We start from the raw sequence: 27,262 nt of genomic DNA on the forward strand, positions 1-27,262 counted from the left end.
ACGTTGTTCAGACATAAGTTTTCATTGATGATGATGTGCCAAACAATACTGAACAAAAATAACATGACAGCTTGACACGACACCTGCGTGATCTACTTGGATCACCCGTTATTATTAAATATTATCAACTTTTATTACAGCAGACAAAACTGTCAAAATAAGGAAACAAGCGCAGTTGCCTACATTATTTTGCAAATTTTAGAGTTTGAATACATTGAAGACCTTTATGTACTCACGCTTCTAACTGAATAATTTACCAACATGTATTTTATAAATTGTTGCCTTTTAAAGACTTGGATTTTCCTAGTAATATAATACTTGCTTTTACATATTATGGTATTGAAATAATTACAATTTTATATAATTCTTCTTTACCAGTAAATTATTTTATTTTATTAAAGTGAAAACGTAGCATTCATAAATAAGGTTTGGACTTAGCAGATATTTGAAAAAAGAATTAATAATTTGAGTCATTGATCCAGTTTCAACCGAAGCTCGTTGGAGATTCATCTAAAATCAATCAGACAAAAAAAAAATGGTTTTATTAATAGATAATCTAGTTCTTGATCGAAGCTTCTTGAAAAATTTTTTATATTATTAAAGATGCAAAAAAAAAACAAAATATATTTATTGAATAATAATAATTTATTATTTGTTTTTAGTTTAAAATTAAGAGCTGATGAAACCAAGTTATATGTTCTTATATAAGTTAAAATATTCATATAGCTAAGCAACACGTTCTGAGCGAAATAGTTGTTGCAATATTGCAGCAGATTATCAGCAAGTATCAAGTTAGTAACGGGTTTGCAGTGTTGCGGTAATTATTTAGCAGCTCGAACACACCCATCTTCTTTAATTATTACACTAGGAATAGGGTATATAATATTAAATTTGATACGAAGTTTGTTACCTAATACAAATTATATATAAATGATCAGCATGACGACTGTGTCGATTTAGCCATGTCCGTCTGCCCATCTATATAAACGCTTACTATAGATCTAAAATTTTGCACACGTCCTTTTCTTTCCAAGAAGCTGCTCATTTGTTGAAACCGCCGATATCGGACCGCTAAAGCATATAGCTGTCAAACAAACGATAAAAGTTAAGTTCTTGTATGGAAAATTTGTATATTTGACAAGATATCTTCATTTATATTTGGTTTGGATTATTGTCCATGGCAACGCTATAATATTAGGTCAAGTAAAAAGTTCGTTCGGTTTTTATCTAAGAGATGGCGTTACTGTCCATAGTACTAGTGTTACGTGTCACATCATGTCATACTATATGGCGCTGAAAACGTGTTAATTCGCGCTTAAAGTTTGTCTTTGACAGTTTTTCGAGTGATTTACTCAGTTTGTTGTGAGCGCTCGTCAAAGATGGACACCAACAAAGAGAAATATATATTTATATTTTACAATTTTTCTTCGATCAAAGCGAAAAAGCAGCCAAAGCGGCTGAAAACATTAATTTAGTTTATGGGCCCGATACTGTAAACGAACGTGTAGCACAAAATTGATTTGCTAGGTTCCGTTCCGGCAATTTCGATGTCAAAGATGCACCACGCGTTGGGAGGCCTGTCGTCGAAAATTGCGATAAAATTATGGAAATAGTGGGAACAGACCGTCACGTGAGCACTTATTTAATTGCTGAGGAACTAAAGATAAGCCAGAAAACCGTTTGGAACCATTTGCATAACCTTGGATTCAAGAAGGAGCTCGATGTTTGGGTGTCACACGAACTAACGCAAAAAACATGATGGACCGAATTTCCATCTGCAAATCGCTGCAGAATCGCAACAAAATCGACCCGTTTCTGAAGCGGATTGTGACTGGGGATGAAAAATGGGTCACTTATGACAACAACGCAAACGGTCGTGGTCAAAGCTCGGGGAAGCGGCCCAGATGGTGGCCAAGACCTGATTGACGGCCAGGAAGGTTTTGCTGTGTGTTTGGTGGGATGGGCAAGGAATCATCTACTGCGAGCTGCTCCCCTATGGACAAACGCTCAATTCGGCCCTCTACTGCCAACAACTGGACCGCTTGAAGGCAGCACTCATCCAGAAGAGGCCATCTTTGATCAACAGAGGCCGAATTGTGTTCCATCAGGACAACGCCAGGCCACACACGTCTTTGGTGACTCGCCAGAAGCTCCTGGAGCTCGGATGGGAGGTTCTAATGCACAAAGTTATCATCTTCTGAAAAATCAATAAAAAACCGAACGAACTTTTTACCTTACCTAATATTTGAAGAAATTTTTCAGATCGGATAGCTATATATATAATAGTATATATGAACAAACTATACCAATGTTAAAAAACATTGCTGTAACCCTTCATTATGGTTTTTTTTTTTTAAATTACTATTAGTGATTTTAAGTCTCATTCTTTAAAAGTACAAGAAACAAAAAGAAATTTGTATTTTCATTTGAATCATTAACTTACTATAGTACTGGCCTAAAACATGCAAAACAAAACTTTGGTTTTTTTGACAAGAGAGCAGAAGCGAGCAGAGATAATATTGTGCTAAATATTATTAGCATGTTATTGTAGTAATTTTTATCTCATCAGCGACAAAAGATTAACACGAATTATCAAATAGAGTAAATTATAAAATAATGGTACAACATATATAATAATTAGCTGATTGAACTAAAACAATTAAATAAAACAGTTAAAGATTATAACAGTTTTTTATTCTTGGAAATGATGAATCAGACAGTAAGTAAATGTGATTGTCTTAATTTAAAATGCTGAAAACAGTGACCGACACTCCGCCCTTCCGTACTTACCGCCCATATCAAACGAAATTTGTCAAAAGTTATGCCCGTAGTGGCAACGTAGAATTCAGTTGTTCTGTTTTGTTTTCTTTTGCCACTGCTCAATTTGTATACATTGACTTTCATAATGTAAAAGCTCAAACTAAAGTCAACTATTGAAAATAGTCTACCTATTTATAAATAAATGTATTCGACTGTGATTTTGAGTTAGTTTAAGAATATTTTAATATTCGAGTATATTTTTAATTACTACAAAATATCGAGACTAGCAACCCTGTGTCGTAAGAGAGCAATCAGCACACTCGTTTCTACGAAAAAAATTCAAACGGATATCCCACCGGTCGGGAAAAGCGGTGGTGAGTGCTTATTTTCCTTGCGCTCTTTTAAGATAGGTCGTCTCAACTGGTTCGGTCTACGGTTAAATCCTGTGTCATCAAAGCCAATGGTGGGCTTTTTCCCGCCACTTAATACGTTTAAAGGACATATCACACAAGCCACTTAAGTTTAATCGACCAAACTTACTGAGGATAAGTAATTTTAGCATCTCCTCATATTGTGTGCAAATGGATGACGTCGGATGATAATCACTAGTTAACGGCTATGTTGAAAAATACTAAAACTGCAAAGTTAGTACGGAAGGGCGGATTAGAACTCTGTAGAACAAATGGATAGTAGGCGTGGCACTTCCCAATTTTAGCCGCTTGATACCTCAAGAACTACTTCACCAATAACAAAAAAACTTTATGCGATACCAATGTTATTATGAGCGCAACCACATGTACTCATACATACATGCATCAGACTTTTGAATTCCATCTGATTCTTTCACTGTACTTTACATATATCAAGCACCAATGAGAGCATATGAACCAAATTTTGCAGAAATATTGTTATTGAGGTATGCGACACCGGGTCGCCTCGAGATGTAACGGTGGCTTTACTGCGGCATGACGCGCTGTCGCAGATAACTATTAGTTTCCCCTTTATATATTTTGACCACGAAGTGTGCTGTGGCATGCAAGTGATCGTACGAAACGATAACAACAGCACCAACAATACAAAAAGAAAGATTAGCAGAGAAGCAGCCAGATTAGATAACTAAGCAATTTTTTGCCGGAGACTGCAGCACTTTTTGCACCTCCGAAAAAGTACTAAACGCGAGAGCACACAAAGTGATTACGGCTCTGGCTTTACCCAAACATAGCGAAGGAAGAGGTGTCAAGTACAACTCTCCAGACAGCAACCGATCTTCCACGGAGCGATTACACATCAGTGTTAAAAGTCCCAGAAAAATCGAAAAAAGGAAAACCGTGCTCTGAGCAGCTGGAACAGCTGACCGAGATCCAAGAAATAATAATGGATGAAACGCTCACGGGTTGGAAAACCCACTAGTGTTCTCAGAGGTGATATTTAGGTCAGGGCTATTCATTGCTGCCAGCAAAGACCACAGCGCAGCTGAATGGCTGGCAACAGAAGCACCCCACTTAAGCGGCTGGTCAAGCGTAAGGTTAACGACAAAAATCGATGACGAAATATCTCCCACGCACAACGTAAAATTTTTCCAGCTAGGAGTGCGAACAAGGGGCAAGCCTGAAGGTAAACCTGCGTGTCAAGGACGAGTCGTTCAGCAACATGAGCAGAAACCGCTTTAGACTAAACTACAGGTTAGTAGTATACTCGCCAAACCATCGAGGTCAGGAGCGCAGGAAGAGAAACTGCAGCAAGAACCTATAGAGGTCGAGAATACGACAGAGTAGAGCGAAGGAGCAAGCGCAGTCCAACAGGCAACGGTATCGAAGGGGACCGTTCAGGCAACAGGAAAAGAGACTGGTGAAGTAATCACCTCAACGAAGGAACTTGGAGAATTGGCAACTAGTTTCAACCTAATGAAGACGTTAATGAACAGTGAGAACCTGATGCTCTCAGATATCGAGGAGCAAACAGTTAGATAAAAATGACATCTGTAATTAAGATAGCCCAGATCATCCTGAACAAAGCTTTTGCTGCCTCGGTAATAATAACTAACAAAATAGCCTCGGATGATCTGGGCATAACCACTGAGAACGAAGGAAGGAAGGCAGAAGTTGTGGTAGAATCTGCTTACTTCCCTGGAGACACAAACACAATACCACCTCCAGAAGTGGAATAGCGTAAAAAGCATTGTCAAAAGGAACATGTTCCTCTAGTAATAGTGGAACAGCGTATAAAACACTATCAAAAGGAACATGTTCCTCTAGTAATAAAGGAACAGCTTATAAAGCACTGTCAAAAGGAACGTGTTTCTCTAGTAAAAGGCTGTAAAGCAAATGCGCATAATGTCACATGGGGCAGCATCAATAACAATACCAGAGGTGAGTCCCTATTATAATTCTTATTAAGCAACAACCTATACGATTTCAATTCGGGATGCACACCCACGTTCATAACTAGATGTAGACAGGAAGTATTAGACATAACAATAGGTAACATCTGGTCTAAGAACATGATCTCTCAATGGCTGGTATCTTCTGAACCATCAATGTCAGACCTCAGAAATATCATAGAATTCTAGCTTAGGGAGTACTAATAATAGGGTAAAGCCATTAGAAATCATAGGAAAACTGACTGGGAAAAATACAGAACGCTGTTAAGTATAAATCTAAACAGAAAGGAACTAACCAACAAAGCGAAAAGCTTCCAAGAACTAGAACAGAAAGTAAATAACCTAAATAATAGCAACATCGAAGCATTTAACTCTAGTTGTAAACTCTCAAAACCAAAGAACAAGACCGGCGTTCCATGGTGAAAGACACAACTAGCAGAGAAAAGGAAAGAAGTCAGGAAATGCTTCAAAAGAGCGAAAAGAAACGGTAGCTAAATGATGAAATGGGAACAATGATCAGAAGCTAGACCTCACACCCCTTCACGAAGTTATACAGCTTTCGCAAAAGAAATCCTATTAACAATAATGAAATATGGACAGGAAAAAGAAAAATAAAACAAAACAGCAGAAATAAAGTATCCTCTATCCAATTTTAATAGAGACAAAGTACCGAAGACAATAAATTTTGTCACCAATATACCTTTAAGAGAAAAGATAACTTGGAATCAATCGCAGATAAAGGAAGAAATAAAACCACACTCACAGCTGTGGTATAAAAATGGATCCAAGGCAGCAGAAGGAAAAGACGCGGGAATTTTGGGATCCAAGAACAAAACTGGCAATCCCCTGGGGCAAATACAGCAGCATCTTCCAAGCAGAAGTATTCGCCATCAACTTATATGCAGAGATCATACTCAGGAAAATACCAATTAACCAACACATAGCAATTTGCAGCGACAGCCAAGTTGCACTGAAGGCAATATCATCACGCACAATCAAATCTCAGATGGTATGGGAGTGTGTCAAGAAACTAAAGAAATTAGGCGAACGTAATAAAGTTCGGCTACTTTGGGTTCCCGGACATACAGCTATTGAAGGAAATAAAATAGCAGACAAACTTGCAAACCAAACGGCCTCAACCCCGCCGACGGGACCAGAGCCCTCACACAATAAAAGAGGGACTAGGACATGAGGAAAAGGAAATGAAAGATAGGTATAGCAGGGACGGAATTAGCAACTCAAAGAAACTACTAGACGGCTATAACACCAGAAAATTTAAACATATTATCCCATTTAGAAGCAATAACTTAAGAATAATAACAGAATTTTTACAGGGCACTGCAGACTGCGCAACGAAACGTGTCGCTTCTGTGAGCAAAAGCCCGAGCCGCCAGAGCACATATTGTTGGAATACGATGCGGTGACCAGAAGAAGGCTGACGCATTTAGGACTTATGCAGCCGAAGCAAAGTCACATTAAATCCATCAATCCGTCAAGAATCTTACATTTCCTAAGAGCTTTAGGATTGAACGAAACAATATGAATATAATTAGAGGGCACAGTGGACCTATGGTCACGTTGCACATCCACCCCAATCTATCTAAGCCATCTTTAATCCTAAAATTTCCGTTAGATGCGTTCTCTTCTGCCAAAGTAAGGTAAAAGAAACGAATATCATTAAGCGATAAACGTAAATATGGCCATGCTCATCCTTCCAATAGATGTTTAAACGATCCACTAAGATTGATAGAAAATATTTTTCAGTGTCAACTATAATTACGGCTAACAAATCAAAATCGACGGAATCAATCCCATGAATTTTTATTATCACGCAAACGAAGAATCCGTATCACGAATTTCGTGTGAATGAAAACCAATGTTCGAATTTCGAATATGCTATTGTGAACTTCGGTAATATGTCACAACTTTTGTTTTGATTTAATGGCATTGAAAACAACTTCATAAATAATACCAAGTTGAGCTCCTAGGGCCTGTAGAGATCATTTTTAGGCAACTCGAGTGGAGTGGGGGCGCAGTGCGCAAACAAGGTGTCATTTGCACAGCCGTAGAGGCTAGTGTCGCAGTTGTGAGTAGGCACCATGGGGTTAATAACGTGTGGTCCACTCCCTATGAGTCTTAAGGCCAGAGCAGGTCTTAGAATGTTTACATCCATTACATGTATTGCACCCCACCGATGTAGAGTTTTGCAATAGAAAAATTCGTCTGGTCCATGGTTGGACTCTATGCCAGCACGGGTTAGGTGCATACGGAGCAACCCTGCTGCTAGTTGTCCCAGTAATGACGAACTAAACTTAAAACTTACCAATTCAACCAGGGTTCGTGGAAATCGGTACTTGGTAACCGGCGGTTACTGAACCGCAACTATACTCGCTGTATCTATGGGTGCGTTCGAGATGGCAATCACGACAGCAGTGTTGCAAATTTGTCAAAGTATCACGATCTGTGTGAATTTCTTACAACAACACCACGTTCTCCTCTCACTTTTTGCACGCAATTTATGCAAATAATTGGCAACACAGTTGCTGTACTGCTGCAATTATTACGTAGCTTTAACGCACCCTATATAATCATATACGCAATAGGTTAACTATTACATGGGAGCTGAAAAAAAAACCTAAATTAAAAACTATTATTAATTTTATACTTGTTTATTTTTCATTGTTTTTTTATTTTGCATTTGTCTTGATTTTATAGGCTCAATAACAAATATGCTGTCTTATTCATTTCGGCAAATTAAGTGTTAAATTAATTCTACACTTCACATTTAGGCATATAACTCGTAGTAATTTTTAAAATAAATGATTTGTAGCATAAGTTTGGCGTTTAACCATAATTAATTTTACATTTAAAGTAATGTTCGTTTGATTTGATTGAAAACACAATCCTATGAACCACAAGAAAAAATTACATATAAAATTCTAAGTCCATTCGTCTATCAGTCAATCTATGTAGCTCGCAAATCTGTTGTTACTTGATTTTGTCGAGTAGTTCAATTGTATAAATTATATTGTGATTAATATTAAATACAGATTCTGACTATATCTTCTCAATTTAATCATCTACAATGGAACAAACATACTGTGAAATATAGTCATATTCGTCTCTACCAGACGGTCGCGGCTGATTCTGTGTTTGACGCCAAGTAGGTGTAGTTACGGCGTTGTTACTACCGACGATATTATTCGATGTAACATTTGAACCCCCATTCCCGCTTGCAATATTACTAGTGTTACTAGTTTTGCCTCCGTTCGAGCTTAAACCAACAGAACCAGACTGGCTTTGACTGTTTCCACTGCTGCTGTTACTCCCAGTGCTTCCGCTATTCATTAAATTGCCGCTGCAGCCATTATTGCTACCAGTACTGCTAATGACTGAATGCGCTGTCATGCTGCCGTTACCATTACCGCCACTTGCACCGCCGACAGTACTGCAGGGCCCTCCACTATTTCCACTACCAGAAGTTATGGAGTTGTTTCCTCCGATTACACTTCCATTATTTGAATTGTTGACCGCATTACTACCATTTCCTGTTAAACTAGATCCAGAGACGGAATTAGACGTTTGAGGCAAATGCTGCAATATCTTTTGAACTTCGCTTTCACTCGGTGACTCGGCACAAATAGTAGTGCTTCCAAAATCACAGTTATTTAATGACATTTGAGCTTTGTTTGCTTCCTCACGTGTCGCATATTTACATAAGGCAATTCCTTGATTTAGATATAAATGAAAGTTAGCAAGTGGGCCATGCTGCATACATAAGGTACGTAAAGTTGATCCATCAATCTAGAAACAAAAAACAAACAACAAAACAAGTAAGTAACGTCAAAACCATATTTGTAAGCATATACCTGGGTTGTCAAATTTTTTAGTAGTAACCATGTTGAGTTCCATCCTGAATTCGACGCATTCCATCCTGAATTGCTGTTTGGTACTCCGCGACCTCCAGTAACCATCCATTGGTTGGCACTACCTGTTACCACGGAGGAGGAATTTGTAACAGATGGTACACCAGTTCCTGATACGCCTGGGCTCTTGCCAGAGCCCAATCCCGGAGGTGGACCACGTGATGATTTGTTCATTGATGTTGCCCACAACTCTGACGGGGCACATTGTTGCGGACTATCAGACCAACTATATTTAATTAGTATACATGCACATATATATCACAACTATCTTAGTTCTATATTAGTACAAAATATATATTTATGTACACCATCTAATATCAATTATTCGCAAACACATCTGTCCTCATAGATTTCTCGACATTTTAAATTACGTTGTATGATTTATATTAAAAAAAAACAAGAGAAAACGTAAACTTCGGTTGCACCGAATCTATAATATTTAACAAATACTAAATATTCCATACTAGAACTTGATTTTGATCAGTCAGTTTATAAGGCAGCTACATGCTATAGCGCTGAACAATTTCTTCGGAGATTAAGCGTGAAGATATCTCGTTAAAAAAAGTTTTCCATTCAAGGACATGTATTTAATCGTTCAGTTCGTATGGCAGCTATATGCTATAGTGGTCCAATATCGAACCAGTTCCGACATATGAGCAGGTCCCTGAGAAAAGGACGCGTGCAATATTACAGATCCATATCTCAAACAGAGGTACTATTTAAAGTACATGCAGACAGACGGACTTGACTAAATAGACTCAGCTCATTTAGCTGATTATTTACATATATATTTCATAGGATCTCCGACGTTTCCTTCTGGGTATTACAAATTTCGGGGCAGACTTAATATACCCTGTTCAGGGTATAAATAGATGGACAAAATAATTTTATGAGAACTTTGCTTACGCTCATATAGATGAAGCGTTTACTGTAATGAAATTTTAATAACAAGGATCACAGGTTTTTTTTTGTGTTAAACTATCTCGATATAATACTTTCTTTACGGTATTATAAAATAACATTCTTTAAACATGTGGTTACAAGGATGCTCTACCTCTGAAAAGCTTGATTGCTGGATGAAGGGTTAAAACTCCATGTAGATGAAGATAAACTTAACGGTGTTAAATCAGTCGGTGAACTTTTGCTGGGATTCGCAAATATATCAGCTTCTTTTGGCGTAGAATTAATAGACAGCGGAGATCTAGCTACACTACCGGGAGTTATACTAGGATCGTCCTCTATACTTTTTATCTGCGAGCCCTTAAAAAATACACAAATAAATTTCAAACTTTCCTATTTTAATTGCATGACTCGAGTTACCTTCCATGGTTTTCCTGGTTCAAACTCTTGAACTAAATCAGTGTACGTCGCTGCAGATGTAGGCTGTGCAACAGACCAGTCTTTATTCTCATTTTCAGTGGATGAATCAGGCCAACCATCTCCAATATTTCTTCCAGTCGACCAAGTTCTAAATGTGACGTGACCTTCTCAATATGGGAGAAATATAAACATTTGAAAATTCTTACCCATCGTTTTGCAGGCCCAAAGGTCCCATAGTACTGCCAGGGGCATTTGATAAATTTTGCTTTGTTGTTCCTGGAGCTCTTGAAAAATCTGTGCTATCTGACGTTAGATCTTTCTCAGGAAGCTTCCACTGATTAATAAGTTTTGACTGTGAGTTTGGACCTCCCGGATAGCCGCTATGCTGCAATTATACAAAAAATATCGAGTAAAAATACAAAACTTTCTGTGAAAAAATTAGGTAACCTTAGTTAGATTCATTTCTGAAAAATTTCCCTGCAACGCACTTATGGCATCATGCTGTCTCATATATTCCATGTTAGAATTATTGGCATGTGCTGCAGGGTGCTGCTGCGTATTTTGTGGGATGGACTGTTGCTGCTTTTGTTTCAATATGAACGCTTGATGTGCGTTTATTTGATTTTGTAAATTTTGGATTTGCTGCTTATATTTGGCAATAGCATAACTTATCTGTGAGTTATTGGCATTGTTCCCACCACGTGTCAAGGATTGCTGCGCCGCTTGAAGGTGCTAAAACTCGTATAATTAATACACCGTTAAAATTAAAAAAAAAAAATTAGCTTACCTTAATATTTGTTAATAACTGATATAAAAGTACTAGCATTGAGGATGGCAAAGGTTCTGATAAAATTTGGCTAGATAAGTATCCACTGTGGACAGCCAGCTGAATTTGCTGTACAAGTACCCGCAGTTGTTGAGCAGATGGTTGACTGTTACTATTTGGAGTTGCATTTACAGTCGCAGAGACATTAGCGACCCCCGGCCCAAAAGTAACAGCAGTATTCATAGCTTGTGGGACATTTGTAACGTTGTGTGGTACTGGATTCAAATACTTTTGCACTGGAAGTGATTGTATGGAATTGAGCGCTGCTAGATTTGTGTTATTACCACTAACGCCAGCACTGTTGCCGCTCATACTGTTCAACATATTCTACGAATATATAATTACACATACGTGAGTATTAATTAATACGATTATACACAAGACGTAGAAGATATTCGATGTGGATTATGACTTACCGGAGGAAAGGGCATATTGGACTGAGAGGCCGTTGTGGGATAGCGTCCCGCAAAAGAGCCCCCAGCGTTTGTGTGATCACTATAAGAAACCAGGGATTCTTCGTGTCGTCTCCAATCGGTAGATATAGGAGCACGGAGTAAATCAGCAGCCTCTTCGATGTTCATATTGGTATTAATTAAGGCTCGTTCAACATCCTCCTTTTTAAAGCCATTTTCCACAAGAACACGATACTGTTTACTCTGTTTAATCACATCGGTATTCAAGTTACTAATATTAACGTTAACACCACCTATCTTTGGCTGTGTTTTGCCAACAATGGCAGTGTGAGTATTCCAGTCAGATGACAATTCTGTACCGTCGCTACCTCCACTTGCACCCCAACCGGAAGTACCACTTGCTATTTTATTTTGGTTCTTACTCCAAGACGATGGTGGATCGTTCCAAGAATTAGCTCCACCAACACTAACGCCTAATTGCCCTATACCAGCGTTACTTTTATCATCCATCCAATTAACGCCTGGATTTGGGCCTACATTATGATTGACTTCATCACCCCAAGAAGTGGTATTACGTGCGCTTACATTTGGATTACTGGCATGTACCCACATAGAATTATCAGGTTTATGTTGATTGACTCCAACACCAGGACCAACACCTGAACTAAGTCGCCCTTGAGGACCCACACTGCTTATGGGATTATTGGCATTACTGCCAACGATTGATGCATTTACTACAGCTTGGTTATTGCCCAACCCATTTCCAGAACTATTACCCAGGTTGCCGACTGCATTCGTCGTATTCTGATTACCTACAGTATTTCGCGTTAAATGCCTACTCAGTGGATCCGATATATCCTTCCAATGAGAACCACTCCCACCTGGTACACGTGACTGTTGTCCCCACAATGATGTTCCATCGTCATAGTTGGGGATATTGCGACGCTGCGGTGGTGGCGACGGTTCTTCCCATCCAGTAACTTTACCTGCCATTGATGTTATATCCTTTGGTCCAACAACCGCCGAAGATGGCCCCCAGTGAGCGTTCACGTTCCCGCTTATACCAACAGGGTTTATGGCATTAATGTTGCCGGGTACGATGCCACCAGCTACACTTCCACCAGCAACTACAGCGCCAGTGGATACGGTAGCGCCTACGCCCACACCGGGCCCTACTATTTTGTTCATTACTGGTATTTGATTATGTGCAATGGAATGATGTTGACCCCACATTTCTGACGTTCCATTTAAACGTCCTGAAATTCCTCGAGGATCTCCACGTATAGGGTCCCGCGGATCTATCAGTCGCAAATCACGAGTCTCGGCTGCTGACGTACCACGTATTGGATCGCGGGGATCAACGCCCCGCAGAGTTACAGTACTTGTTACTCCACCACTATTCAATTCACGTGAATCTCCCCAATTGCTTCCAGTAGAACCACTTGCTGTCGCTGTGTTCACATTTCCGGGTACATTTACACCCGGAACACCAGTGCCACCACCTTAAAATTACAAAAAAAGCAGTCGGAAGCGCATCTAATAAATTTACATTTAGACATACTCACCTACAGTAGATGCATTGCCAATGTTTCCAGAAGCCGTCCCGGTAGTGTTGTTAGTTGATCCAACGACAATGCCAACTGCTGTTTGACCCCATTGGGCATTGTTTCCAGGTCCATTTCCACCTACAGCTGTCGCATTTACTCCAGTAACACCAACAGTGCCTGCAGTTGAAGGATTATTCGATGAGCCAGTCCATACACTACTACTTTCCGTACCATCATCATCTTCTCCCCATGTTCCTCCTAGATTAGAAGATGGTGTATGTCCCCATGGAGTTTTTTGTACAGGCTGAACTGGTGGCTGCCCACCATTGCGCAAATTCAACTCCCACAAATCAGTTCCATTATTAATAGTGGGTTTCCACATTGTGGGCCCAGCAGAAGGATCCTTATTAGTTGGCTCAGGCGAACTAGGCACTTCCCAGTTCGTATCCTGATTAACGTGCTGGCAACCCCAACCATCCTGAGAAAAAAGCGCTTCACGCATTGTATTTAATTGTTCTAATTGATTTTTAGCAGCTGCTGCTGATGTTCCACCACCGACTAATCCTACACCGCTAGTGCTATTACCAGCATTATTATTATTCGAGTTCGGACCAATTGTGCCAGAGGTACAGCTTCCACTGTTATTTGGCTTAACGCTATTTGTATTAGTGTTATTGTTATTAGCTCCACCGTTATTACTGTTGCTTTGTGCAGGCTAAAATCAAAACCAAAACAGTCCTTTTTGAAATCAAATAACACATAACGTTCTAAAAATTGCAATCACAATAGTATAATATCAGAAAGCGCGTTTGGTACATCGTGGAACAAAAAATTTACTCTAATATTTACGCTAATAACTGAATATTGCCAAGGGACCAGGGGATATTTAAGTGGTGTTTTCAAGAGGTTATATCTTTGCAAACAATTCACGGTATTATGTTCTATATGTTCGTTGAATTGAATTTTTAAATAAGATAAATATAAACAAAGTGAATTTATAAATTTCCGGAAGTTGAAACTAGACCACATTTGGTATTTATTTTCTGAAATTAATAAACTCAGCATAAATATTCAATTTATATATTATATTATATGCAAAATATTAATACACAATCTATCTATAAAATTTAATTGCTCTCTTTCAGCCAAATCTATTAAGTAGCATTAGGTGCATTTTCTTGTCGTGGGTTTCAGCTCCAAGTTTTCACTCTTTCATTTGATTGGTGATCGTTTTTTTTTTTACATTTCAGCGAATGAGAAATATGAAAGTTAGAAATTGGAAATTAAATGTAAATGGAAGAATCAGATACAGATTGGATAATCTATAGAATAGAAAACACGAATTCGATGTTAAGAAAAGTATGTGGAGATAGAGGAAATTCTCCTGAGTAATAGTTTTTTGATACCGTAAGCTTATTCTTTTTAAAATATTGTCCCATTCCCTCAGTTAATCCATTGAATCAAGGATGCTTTCTGTAGGTTAAGGTTTAATGAATGTGATATGTAACATATATACAATGGGACAATATTTTAAAAAGAATAAGCTTACGAATTCATTGCCCCGATAACCTGATTCCTTCTTTCTCTGATTGCGGGGTTATCTAGGAATATGTGTTCTGGAGTCTCTGACGTATGATCGCAGAACCGGCAAAATAATAGTAGAATAGTATATCAATTTGTGTAGATGATACCTTAGCCAGCAATGACCGGTGTGAAATCCTACTAGCAGCCTTCACTTGTGCCTGTGGAGAAAAATCAGCTGCTTGAACCTTTTTGTATTGAACGCTCCCAACAGACTCCACGACTGCCGGTTCTACGTTACTGGAACTGACCCGGGTCTTATCCGGCAAAGGGCTATTATATCGGCAATCTGAACTTGTTTTGATCGGTAAGTTTTAGGTTAGGTTTGTTGTCACCGGAGCAACTCCTAGCAGCAGGCTTGCTCCTCATCCTTCCAACCCGTGCTTGCATTGAGTCTAACCTGTGACCGGAAAAGTTTTTCTGCTGCGTTTGCACTAATAGGTTGGATGGAAACTTCACTTTGGTTAGGTATAATACATGCAATGGATGGCCACTTTAAGACCTGCCTAGCCCTCAAGACTCATAGGGAGTGGACCCAAGTTATGTGACCCGATGCTTCTAACGTGCTAATGCGACACTATCCCCTACGACCGTCCAAATTGCGAATGCGTATGAGTTTTTATGTTTTCTTATTCAAAGTATATTGCCACAACAACCGGTTCTTTGTTACCGGAATTCACCCGGATTTTATCCGGCCAAGGGCTGCTATTTCGGCGATCTAACCCTGTTTGAATCGGTAAGTGTTAGTTTAAGTTTGTCGTCATTAGAGCAACACCTAGCAGCAGGATTTCTCCGTATCCTCTTGACCCGTGCTGGCATCGAGTCCAACCCGGGCCCCGAGGAATTCTTTTGCTTCATATGCGCTAAAAGGCTCCATCCAAACTTCATTTAGGTTAGTTGCAATACATGCAATGGATGAAGCCATCTTAAGACCTACTCAGGCCTTAAGACCCATAGGGAGAGGACCACAAGTTACGCGACCCCATGCTGCTAACGCAATACTGCGACACCAGCCTTAACGGCTGTGGCCAAGAAAGGACCTCTACGGCCCTAAGGGGTTCTAGGCAGCGTAGGGAAATAGAGCTGGCGGAACAGATTGACGATTCGACATTATGCACAGTTAATGACGAAACCCCCACCAGAATTATGAGCACCTGTAATAGCTCGCCCGTTATTATCATCGCTAGCGGTGGTCTGATAAATAGCATAACCAGGCGACCTATGTTAACTCTCGCATCAGACCATCTGCCCATAATTATCTCGATCGAGAAACCTCCCGACTTTATTTCTGTGGACAACCGCACCTTCATTAACTTTAACAAATCTAACTGGGTCGACTTCACAGAATTTACTGAGACCACCTTCAACGCACTACCCATTCCTACGGACGTCATCGTTGGCGAGCGTCAATTCCGCAAGGTGATCGCTGCTGCTACTGCTCGCTTCATACCTGCTGGAAAAATCGCGGAACTCCGCAATAATTTCCCAGCCGAAGAGATCTTAATTTGGAGATTCGGCAAATGGTAAGTCAACATAAGCGGACAAAACGGATTGAGCACCTGAAGTCTTGCAATCTCTCCACCGGTGTAAGTAAGTTTTGGACTACTGTCAACGCCTTGTCTAATCCGAAGAGACATGACGACCGGGTTGAAATTCAATTCGATGGCCATGCCTCTTCGGACCCGAAGAAGTTCGAGAGCTATTTTAGCCGGCAGTGTACACTGCCCCATTCGACCGACAAGGATGTGTTACCCGACGGCTGCGCAAAATGCCAAAGGACTGCGCACCACTTACTTTCACCGATGGGGAGGTCCAGAGTGTCATCAAAAAGGCCAAATCGTCTAAATCCATTGGCCCTGACGGAATAAGCATGCTGATGCTAAAACACCTAGACCCAACGGGAGTAAATTATCTCACCAAGGTCCTCAACCTGTCGATATCCACTCTTCAAATACCCGATGTGTGGAAAGTCGGAAGAGTGGTCCCACTACTGAAACCTGGGAAACCCGCCAACAAAGGGGAGTCTTATCGCCCGATAACTCTCCTTTCCCCAGTAGTGAAGACACTTGAGGCCTTGTTACTCCCGTCATTCACTCACCACCTGAGCCTAGCAGATCATCAGCATGGCTTCCGAAAAGTGCACAGTACCACCACAGCACTTAGCGTCATAAATGCCCAGATAGTTCATGGCCTGAATCAAAAGCCACACTGCGAGAGGACGATCCTCGTAGCGTTGGACTTGTCAAAAGCTTTTGACACAGTCAATCACACAACGCTACTTGAGAACCTAGAACAATCAACACTCCCTCCAGGGCTGAAGCGGTGGACTTTGAACTACCTGAGCGGTCGGCATTCATCCGTACTGTTTCGAGGTCAAAACTCCAAACTTAGGAAAATTAAACAGGGGGTTCCGCAGGGCGGTGTCCTCTCCCCACTAATAATTTTTATATTTCGAAACTCCACCAGCGGGAATTTCAGTGACCTCGTACGCTGATGACTGTACGATATTGACGTCGGAAAATGGAATCGATGGCATGTGTTTAAAAGTAAACAGCTACCTCTCCGATCTTTCTCGCTTCTTCTAACTAACAAGGAACCTAACACTCTCTCCCACTAAATCCACAGCGACTATCTTCACAAATTGGACGAAGGAGTACAGACTGATCCTGAACATTTCAGTCGATGGCATTAAAATTCCGACGGTCAACAACCCTAAAACTTTAGGCGTTACATTCGACAGCCTGTGCTGCTTCACTCCTCACACGACCGAGATAACTGCCAAAGTGCTTGCGGGCAGCTCAAAAGACAAAGAAACGTAGTTGGCAACATACAAGGCCGGTCTTAACATGTCAGAACACTGCACTCCGGACTATCACGGGATGCCTCTTGATGTCCCCAGTACAACAATTGCACAGTGAGGCCTTAATACTTCCGGTTAAGGAACATAACGAGCTCCTCTCCAAGAAGTTTCTGCTGTCGTCTGCTTGAAGCGGAACCGCCTGTTAGGAACATTAAGAGGTCATTCCTTGATTACGTCGACGACATCAGACAGTACGCCGACCGGACTTCGGACGCAACGAACTACAGATCGCCATTCACAGTGGAGCCATTAACACCTTCATCGACTCCCTCTCAGTGAATGGCGTACTAGGAGTCAAACCACCGCCTGTAGCAGACGTAGAGCTCAAATTGCCTCGCAAAACCAGAGTGACCCTCGCGCAACTTCGTTCTGGATATTGTAGCAGGTTAAACTCCTACTTATCCAGAATAGACCCCGACATTCCAAACATGTGTCCTGCGTGCAATGAGGCTCCGCATGATACTAACCACCTCTTTGCGTGCCCAGCAAACCCAACTCATCTAACACCACTTTTCTTATGGTCCGACCCCGTCGAAACAGCCTGTTTCTTGGACCTCCCGTTAGATGACCTCGACGACAACCAAACTATCACCTATCATGCAAGTGGGGACTAGATAACCGTTACAACAACAACAAAAACCGTGCAAATTGCACTCAGTTCGAGCACTGCGTCGCCAATCCAGTCGAGTGGCTAAAAGAAGACCTCTACTGTCCCACGGAGCTCAAATGGGCAGTATGACTTCCAGTCTGAGAAACGATATGGCCGCCTGCTCACAAGCTTCTGGCCAAGGAATATAATGAGCTCCTTTCCATGCAGTTTCTGCTGTGATATTTTCACAAAATCCATCATTGCAATCGTATCCTAGTGTTGCCTACTACGAACATCAAGAAGTCTTTCCTTGATTACGTCGACGACATCGACCAGTACGGATACCAACTAACTTTAGACACGCACTGACCGCCACTCACAGTGGAATCATTCAACACACTCACCGACTCCCTCTCAGTGAATGGCGTACTTGGTGTCAAACCACCATCTATTGCATACGAAGAGTGACCCTTGCGTAACTTCGTTCTAGATACTATACCAGGTTAAACTCCTACTTATCCAGAATCTATCCAGACATACCAAATATATGTCCGCAATGAGTTCCCGCATGACTCTTACCACCTCTTTGTATGCTCAGCGAACCTCACTCATCTAACACCTTACTCTCTATGGTCCGACCCCGGACCTCACGTTTCCTGGGCATTCCGTTAGATGACTTCGACGACAACCAACGTGAACCTTCCCACCCAAGCGGGGATTAGGTAACCGCTACAACAACAGCAAGGCCGTTTATTTGCTGTCAGTAGTGATTTCTAAAAGCCTTTTCCTCCTCAAGTAGAATCTCCCGTAATGTCTGGGGGGCCAACAGTGAAGAAATACTCTGCTCCTATTGGCTTGGTTACCGAAGCCTCTTGAGCCAGAAGGTAGGCAAGATAATTACTTTTGATGCCTTTATACCCAGGACTTGAATTCTTGCTAATAAGATGTTGTTACCAGTGACACATACACATGCCAGTCTTTGTACTATTATCGTCAGCTGTTTCTCAACTTTTTGTGAGATACGTATGTCATTTTAGTTTTGCGCTACAACAAATTTGGCCCCAACATTAGTTGTAATTTGAAATGTCAAGTTGTTTTCGCAAGTTGAGTTGCTTTAACTTCAATTCAATTGAGTAGACTTATAAACTGTAATAAGGTTAAAGCTAACATAGTTCAAAATAAATATTGGAAAAACCAAATAATAATTATTTAAGGATTTAAAAATATAAATTTTTTTCAAATAATTGTTGCCTTGGGAGCACATATTTCATATTGTATTGGAATTGGCTGACCGTCATTTTGTAAACCAAAAATTTTCGCGTAAACATATAGAATTTCACTCCGATGTAAGAGGTTTATGAAACAGGCATTCAAAATATTTCAACATCTTACCATTCCAGCGTATTGGCATACTGGTAAATTAGCTGCTAGCATTGTGCGTACGTCTGATTCACTATAATTTGCTCTTTTGCTGGCCCAGTAGGAATTCGCAATGTTATATTAATATTACTGGAATTTTTGTTGAGTTATTTGCCGCTGCGATGCATTTATTTAGTGACGCCGTTATCGCTGTCGTGTAACATGTGTAGTAGTGTTATAACTATTTTATATTTCTGTAATACCCTGTTCGTACAGCTTAACTTTTCATTTGTATTTTGAATGCATACATATTTAACATACGTTCTGTACACTTTTTAAGTTTATTATTGATATTCAATACTGTAATTCAATTTGTAAGAGAAGTTATTAGTTTAGTTTAAATTTGAAAATCGTTTTTTTTTTGTTTGTTCTCATACAAATAATGAAGTCTATATTTGCAGCATTTTAGGACACTTGATTAAGTTTTTATATGGCCAAAAAATCGGCGTATGCTCGAGCACTCACTTAATTCTTAGCTTGACATTATTCACTGCATATACCTAGAATAAATAAATTATACTTTAGAAAGTGTGCTTCATTTTATGTATGAAATTAAAAATTTACCATTGAGTTTAAATATGTATTAACTGAGTTGATTTTTTAAACGTTAATATTACCCTAATGGAAGAGTTTAGAATGCTGCCAATCTTTATTTATAAACAAACACAAATACTCATATATTTCAGTTGTTGTTCACACTCTTAGAAGTCTTGAGTTCGAATTAGAGCTAAATTTCATCTTCTACAAAGTGGTGAACTTGACTCTCAGATATCAATCATATTTTGTGGAAGGGTTCCAATATTGATATTTGCAGATTAAAATACACTTTTCCGTATTAAGTCTGATCTATTTTACAATTAACGCGTATAAAATAAATTTTTTTGTCCACTTAATCGTGAAAGAAATATATCAAGTGTATTAATTGCTCTTGTTTTCTGAAACAAAAAATAAACAAGAAAGAGCGTTAACTTCGCCTGCACCGAAGCCTTCACAAGTTCAAGTTTTCTATACAAGAACTTGATTTTGATCAGCTATTTTTTCGGAGATTGTGCCGTTGCCTTGAAAGCCAAATTTCTTTTAGATGCCTTGTTAAATAAGAAAGTTTTCCTTTACAAGAACTTAATTTTTATCGTTTAGTTTGTATAGCAATTATATGCTATAGTGGCCGATCTAGATAATTTCTTCAGATATTGTACTGTTGGACAAAAATTTATATGAATTTTCGTGAAGATATTTCGTTATATAAAAAAGTTTCTCATACAAGAACTTAATTCCGATCCTTTAGTTTGTATGGCAAATATATACTATAATGCTTCGATATCGGCGGTTTTGACAAATGGCCAGCTTCTTGGAGGCGTGTGAACATTTTCAGATCGATCGATTTTATATTTATTTCATAGGGTCTCCGACGTTTTGTTTTGGATGTTACAAATTTCGTGGCAAACTTAATACACCCAGGGTATAATATAATGTATTCAGGGTATAAAAATGTACATTCAATAGAATTCTTGAAATTAGCTATTGTTTACAATAACAACTACTGGTTACAGAACCCGCGACAGTCGTGATCGGTTTATATTCGAGCATAAAGTGTCGTCTCGATCAATATGGTATAGCATTTAATACTACAACTACTACCTACTTCAAATAGGTCTCTCTCTGTCTGAAAATTAAAAGAGTAAGTACAAAATAATCTATAATATTATTCTATACACAAATTTAATAAAAATCATGACATTAACGTAAAATATTAAATAGGAATAAAGAGGAAATGGCATGATAAATGATCATTTTGACCGATTCGTAGTTCTTGTGTTAATCATAAACAATACTTTTCGAATATTGAGCCATAGTGAAATGGGTCGTTCGACGCTTTCAAATTACTTCACACCGATTGGTAAACTTGAAAAAAGTTTAAAACATCAGGGCCGGCAGTCCATTGCTAAAATTGCCTGGAAATGCAGAAATATCAAAATAAACAGAAATAGCTTACTACTACCCCCTACATAAAATCAAAATACTATACACTTTGGGCATCAAAATCTTGCTCCGTAAATGGACTTTGCAAATAGTAAAATCGAGTTTAGTGATCGAAGTGTAATTAAACTTATCTTTGAACCCAAACGAAAAAATTATCTATACTTACGATTAAAAATAACCGGTAGGAACACAGATTTATTGCCGACCGCGACCAGCTACGACCAAAACAATCACTAAATTAGTTTGAAAATGGAGTGGAAATAACTTTGGTTATTCCGACTTTTTTACAGATTTAATCTTTAATGCTTTTTACACTTTTGATTATTGTGTAACTTCCGTAAACTGCTACGAACAATCACAATTTATACAAATATAGTTGTGTTCAATATGAAGCTAATGTAAAAGCAGCTGCACAATCGAAATAATATGGCCTCTAACTGTTTATAAAAAAATGTTAAAAAGAATAACAAATTTGCAGCTGTTGTTAATAATGCAAATCTAGAGTCTATGTTGGGTATTAAGTTTTATTTACTTTACTACAAACCTAAATAACGTGAGAAAATAAAATTGTAATGTTGTAATAGGCCTTTAATTGCTATTAAAGGGGTAAATTTTAGAATCGCATCCCCCGAATTCGGTGTTGATGTTCGGATAGAGCAGGTTCTCCAGATTAAGAAAATATATACATTTAGCCGCTGACTTATGGTTTTTGATATATTTGCATTTAAAGTTTAAAAAATCGACTATTTAAAGTGCGTATTTCTTTGATTTAGAATGAAATTTAAACTTATTTTTTTAACTTTTATATCCACTAACACTTCACAAATTCGTTTCTACACATTTATGGTATATTAAATGGTGCAAAATAATTTTAATTCAATATTTAGCTTTTGTTCAATTATTTTTATTCACAAAATATCAAAAGGGTTGCATTATAACAAATAATCAGTGTTGCTTTATCTATATATTTTACAAAGGAACCAAAAGCAATAAAGAAAATAGATAATCCTCAATGGCAGGTAGTAAATAACGCATTATTAGTTTTTCGTGTAAAATGCCTTTCTTTCTTCAGTTCTTTCGCGTAGAACTCTTTTGTGCGTTGGCGGCCTTTAGCCTCGCTACAAACGAAAAAAAAACCTTGGTCGGTCCAACACTGGGGTGTGCTCAGTTCTTTCGCGTAGTACTAATTTTTGCGGTGGCGGTTGTTGTTGTAGCGGCAGATTTCTGATGAGCTGACAGTCCTTGGCCGGATTAAATCTTCAGAGGCGCTTCAAAAACAAAAATAACCCTGGTCGGTCCAACACCGGGATTTACGAAGAGAAAGGAAATACTGAAGAGTTTGCGTGACTCATCACACTATTATAAATTTTGTATTTACGGTATAATCCTTCTTTTTTATTTATTTTTAGTCGTTTGCCAAATAGGTAGGCTTTAGTATACCATCCCACGATTTCAGGGTTAAGAGGGGTATGGTTGGATTGAGGAGATTCTCCAGATCATGAATATATTATTGCCACCGGGAACTTATAGTTTTCGAGATATTTGCATTTTAAGTCGAAAATTTCACAAATTTTATCTTAAAATTTTTCTATTTATAGTTATTTTTTCTATTATATTATGCACTTATTATACACTTACACCTCACTACAATGTTTGTACATATTTATTTTATATTAATTATTTTAATAGTTGCTTTAAATAAACATTTTATTTTTACACAATTTTTGTTATATGCACGATAACAAATGGGTTCCATATTGACAGATAATAAGTGTTGCCATATCTTTTATGTATATATATATATATATTTATATTTTGCAAACGAAATAAAATGAATAATAAAGGATTATACCCTAAATACATGAACCATAATTTTAATCATCCCTTCTCTTGATCAAACGTGGTATTATATTGGCCAGTGTTATTTTTTTGAAGCGGGACTGAAGGCCGCCAATGCAGAAAGAAATTGGACGCGAAAGGGAGACCACGCCGGTGTTGGATCGGCCAGGGTTATATTTTTGAAAAGCGGTCGAAGGCCGTCAATGCAGTAAGAAGTTGAACGCGAAAGAAATAACGACCACCCCGGTGTTGGAGCGGCCAGGGTTATTTTTTTGAAGCGCGGCTGAAGGCCGCCAATGCAAATAGGAAATCTAACCAAAAAAAAAGTAATGTTAAAGAGGGTATACCACTCTCTTTAAATTTCATCTTCTATAACGGATTATAACCGATATTGTTACAACTAAACAAGGTACCGTTTTCTCTCTCTTTAAATTTCATCTTCTATAACGGATTATAACCGATATTGTTACAACTAAACAAGGTACCGTTTTCTTTTTGTCCGTTTTGTCATTGAACTGGTAAATAATGTGCATATAAGTTAATTTTGTAGAGGGTAATTGGGTATTTTGTTTATTTTGATTGCTTGTATATTGATGTTTGGATATGACAACACTTATTATCCGTCAATATGGAACCCATTTGTTATTGTGCATATAACAAAAATTGTGTTAAAATAAAATGCTTATTTAAAACAAATATTTTATTAATTATTATAAAATAAATATGTAGAAACATTGTAATGAAGTGTTAGTGTATAATAAGTGCATAATATAAAATAAAAGTAAACCATAAATCGAGAAATTGTAAGATAAAATTTGTGAAATTTTCAATTTAAAATGCAAATATCTCGAAAACTATAAGTTTACGGTAGCAATAATTAGATATATTCGTGATCTGGAGAATCTCTTCTATCCAACTATACTCCTCTTAACTCTGAAATCGTGGAATGATATACTAAAGTTTCCCCGCCAAATATGATAACAATTATGGTATATGAATAGTTTAGGTCCCCCAATGAAAAAGGCCCCAAATATGAGATATTTTTTTAAACCGTCTTATTTTGACGCGAAGACTACAAATCCGTGAGCGGAAAGTGAGTTTTTTTAAATAATTTAAGTACATATATTTATATATAAATATAATTGAAACACTTTGCACATATTTTTAAAGTAACTTAGTTGTTGTGGTTGTTGTAGCGGCAGAATTATGTAGAATTCAGATCACTTAGCTGTAATTATAAGTTCAATGAGTTAGACATTTTCTGTTTTCGAAATACTGAAGAAATGTAACAGTCACAATTTCTTTTACGCAGCGATCTGATGGTATGGACGAATAGAGAAAATCGTCGAACTTCTTTCCACAATGGCGGGCTTAGGCCGCGCTTCAAAACTATAACCCTGGTTGGTCAAACACCGGGTTTTCAATAGTTTGTATAGAACTCTTTTCAGCACGCAAAAGAACTAAGGACATCCCGGTATTGGACCGACTAGTGCAGAAAGGAGATTAACGAGAATGAATTATGAACACCCCGGTATTGGACCGACTAGGGTTATTTTTGTGAAGCGCGGCCGAAGGCCACCAGTGCAGAAACGAGTTCGACGCGAATGAATGATGAACACCCCGGTTTTGGACTGACCAGGGATATTTTTTTGAAGCGAAGCCGAATGCCACCAGTACAGAAAAGAGTTACCACGCGAAAAACATGTGCAAAGTGTGTTAATATTTTGATTTTTTTTTTTAAATTCAAAATATTTTGATTTTTTTTTTTTAAATTCAAAATATTTTGATTTATTTTTTTAAATTCAAAATATTTTGATTTTTTTTTTTAATTCAAAATATTTTGATTTTTTTTTAAATTTAAAATATTACAAAAAAAAAATTTATAAAATATTTTTGAAAAAAATCAAATTTTCGCTGACGTAACCTTCGCGTTAAAATAAGACGATATAAAAAAAAATAATTTTCGCAGCCTCCTTCGCTAGGGGTCCTAAAATATACATTTACCACAATTATTTTTTGTTTGCATACACCAACCAAACCAAAGTTAAATATTTAATACAAAACAAATGTGTAGAAAGGAATTGGTGAAGTGTTAGTGGATATAAAATATAAAAAGTTATGCACTATGTAATACAAAACAAATGTGTAGAAAGAATTAGTGAAGATTCAGTGGATAAACAAGATAAAAATATAATTCATTAAAAATCAAAAAAAACACGCACTTTAAATAGTTAAATTTTGCACTTTAAATGCAAATATCTCAAAAACTATAAGTCAGCAGCAACTAAATGTAAATATTGCCTTAATCTGGAGAACCTCCTCTATCCGTACATACCCATTTTAAGTCAGAATTCAGAGGGATGCTATTCTAAATTCCAGCCCAAGTTTATTAAAGAAGTCTTACTTAAGAAATGCTTTTATTTCCAGAGCTTTAAATATAAACAAAAAAATAAATGTAAAACCGTCAAATTAATTACTTAATTGAAAGTAGAATTTTAGATGCACGTTAAAACTAGCCGTTTTTAATATCTGCATCATATATAATTTTGTTGTACTAACATGTTTTTTTTATTGAAAATCTTTAAGATTTACATATATAAATGAAAAATAGATTTTAAACATTCTAAGCCGAATACATGCAAACATTTTAAGGGTTTCATAGACAAATTAATTTTAGGAGGTATACATGACTTTCAATCACACTATCTGGCTTGCTTACTCTACACTAGAGTCAAACCGTAGATAATTGTATCCACACACAAGATAACCCTTTGTGCGTATTATATAGCATAAATAAAAGTTAATTAAATTTATATGTGCGAAGAAGTATGGTCCTATATGTATTTTATGCACGTAAATGAAGAATGTAAGCACAAACACTAAACAAATCCTTTACATTTGGCTTAAATGTCATTTCTCAAATTATTTTGTGATCCCCGGAAAATAATATAATTTTATTGTATTATTGCAGCACTTACGAGGAGGACTATTAACAACCGAATCTATAAAACAGTAGATGAACAAAAAATTTCATGTTCTTGCATTTTTTTCGCTGTCATCTTACATTTTAGTAATACAGAGAAATTGGTATAATATATAATAGCTGAAGTCATGGCTTTAAATGAAAAGTATTTAATGTCCGATCTGTCCTTACCATTTACAAATAGTAACGAACTTAAACGAAATTATTCGGAATTTTCAGCGCACATATACAAGAAAAATATTGAATTAACCATCTAAACCCATAATAATATTTCATTTCTTGTTCAATTTTTCCACATTCACACTACTAATATTCTAATACTATTATTTGATCACATTTCCTTATTTTACAGAAAAAAAGAGAAAATTTTTGTCTTATTCGCCGCCACGACACGACGTATACACAAAATTCATTTATATTAAAAGTAACACCAAGTTAGCCGATGATCCAATTGTCGACAACGAAGCAACACGACATAGCACGGCGTTAAAACTACTCACAATCGCTAACGAATGAAAATTCTGACAATACCGAATGAGTATGCAAAGTACACATATATAAAAAAAAATCTTTAATATAATCCATGAAAAACGAAACTGAAGAAGATTTAATGGAAAAGTGTTAATTACATCCAAATAAAATGGGACTTTACAATTGCGATCTAAGATGCACCCACCTTTTGATCTGCAAAAATATACTACAAGCTGTTGACGTTGTAATAGCCAGTATCAACGCACACACCCAAGCAATTCTATGTTCATTAGCTCGTTTCTTTTACTCGTTCCTTCATTTTCCTCCTAAGGATGCCACATTCCAAATTTATCAATATTTTAAACTGG

The 27,262-nt window shown here is 37.7% G+C and overlaps 1 protein-coding gene and 1 long non-coding RNA gene across 7 annotated transcripts; both read right to left on the reverse strand.

Annotated features, from left to right (window-relative positions):
* Window positions 1-7,790: 7,790 nt before the first annotated feature.
* On the reverse strand, window positions 7,791-27,232 carry gw (trinucleotide repeat containing adaptor protein gawky). Of its 6 annotated transcripts, none has more exons than XM_036367153.2 (12): window positions 27,100-27,232; window positions 19,595-20,121; window positions 13,404-13,887; window positions 13,191-13,349; window positions 11,629-13,127; window positions 11,174-11,539; window positions 10,834-11,118; window positions 10,593-10,771; window positions 10,387-10,534; window positions 10,121-10,326; window positions 9,010-9,292; window positions 7,791-8,944 (listed from the first exon to the last, which is right to left on the reverse strand). In XM_036367153.2, the coding sequence occupies exons 2-12, from the start codon at window positions 19,634-19,636 to the stop codon at window positions 8,213-8,215; spliced, it is 4,383 nt and encodes a 1,460-aa protein (XP_036223046.1). In that variant the 5' UTR covers window positions 19,637-20,121; window positions 27,100-27,232; the 3' UTR covers window positions 7,791-8,212. The 6 variants fall into 6 exon arrangements, with proteins under 6 accessions (XP_036223046.1, XP_069968798.1, XP_036223041.1 ...); XM_070112697.1 differs by lacking the exon at window positions 27,100-27,232 and adding an exon at window positions 26,595-26,744 and having other exon boundaries at window positions 13,191-13,887; window positions 19,595-19,921; window positions 20,087-20,121; XM_036367148.2 differs by having other exon boundaries at window positions 9,010-9,280; window positions 13,191-13,887.
* LOC138858168 (uncharacterized) lies at window positions 15,028-19,588 on the reverse strand. The gene is made up of 2 exons (XR_011397391.1): window positions 18,141-19,588; window positions 15,028-18,083 (listed from the first exon to the last, which is right to left on the reverse strand). It is a non-coding gene; the product is annotated as an uncharacterized lncRNA (long non-coding RNA).
* Window positions 27,233-27,262: the final 30 nt, after the last annotated feature.

The sequence above is a fragment of the Bactrocera oleae genome, chromosome X (assembly GCF_042242935.1).
Source record: "Bactrocera oleae isolate idBacOlea1 chromosome X, idBacOlea1, whole genome shotgun sequence".
Taxonomy (NCBI): Eukaryota; Metazoa; Arthropoda; class Insecta; order Diptera; family Tephritidae; genus Bactrocera; species Bactrocera oleae.

Bases quoted from the DNA above. Each gene is read 5' to 3' on its own strand.
- gw (XM_014238117.3), bottom strand. From the start codon at position 19,636: ATGCTAGCAGCTAATTTACCAGTATGCCAATACGCTGGAATG. The intron at 11,540-11,628 runs GTAAGTCATAAT...ATATATTCGTAG, and splicing joins CCAATATGCCCTTTCCTCCG to AATATGTTGAACAGTATGAG. The intron at 9,293-10,120 runs GTAGAGCATCCT...AATTAAATATAG, and splicing joins AGCAATCAAGCTTTTCAGAG to TTGGTCTGATAGTCCGCAAC.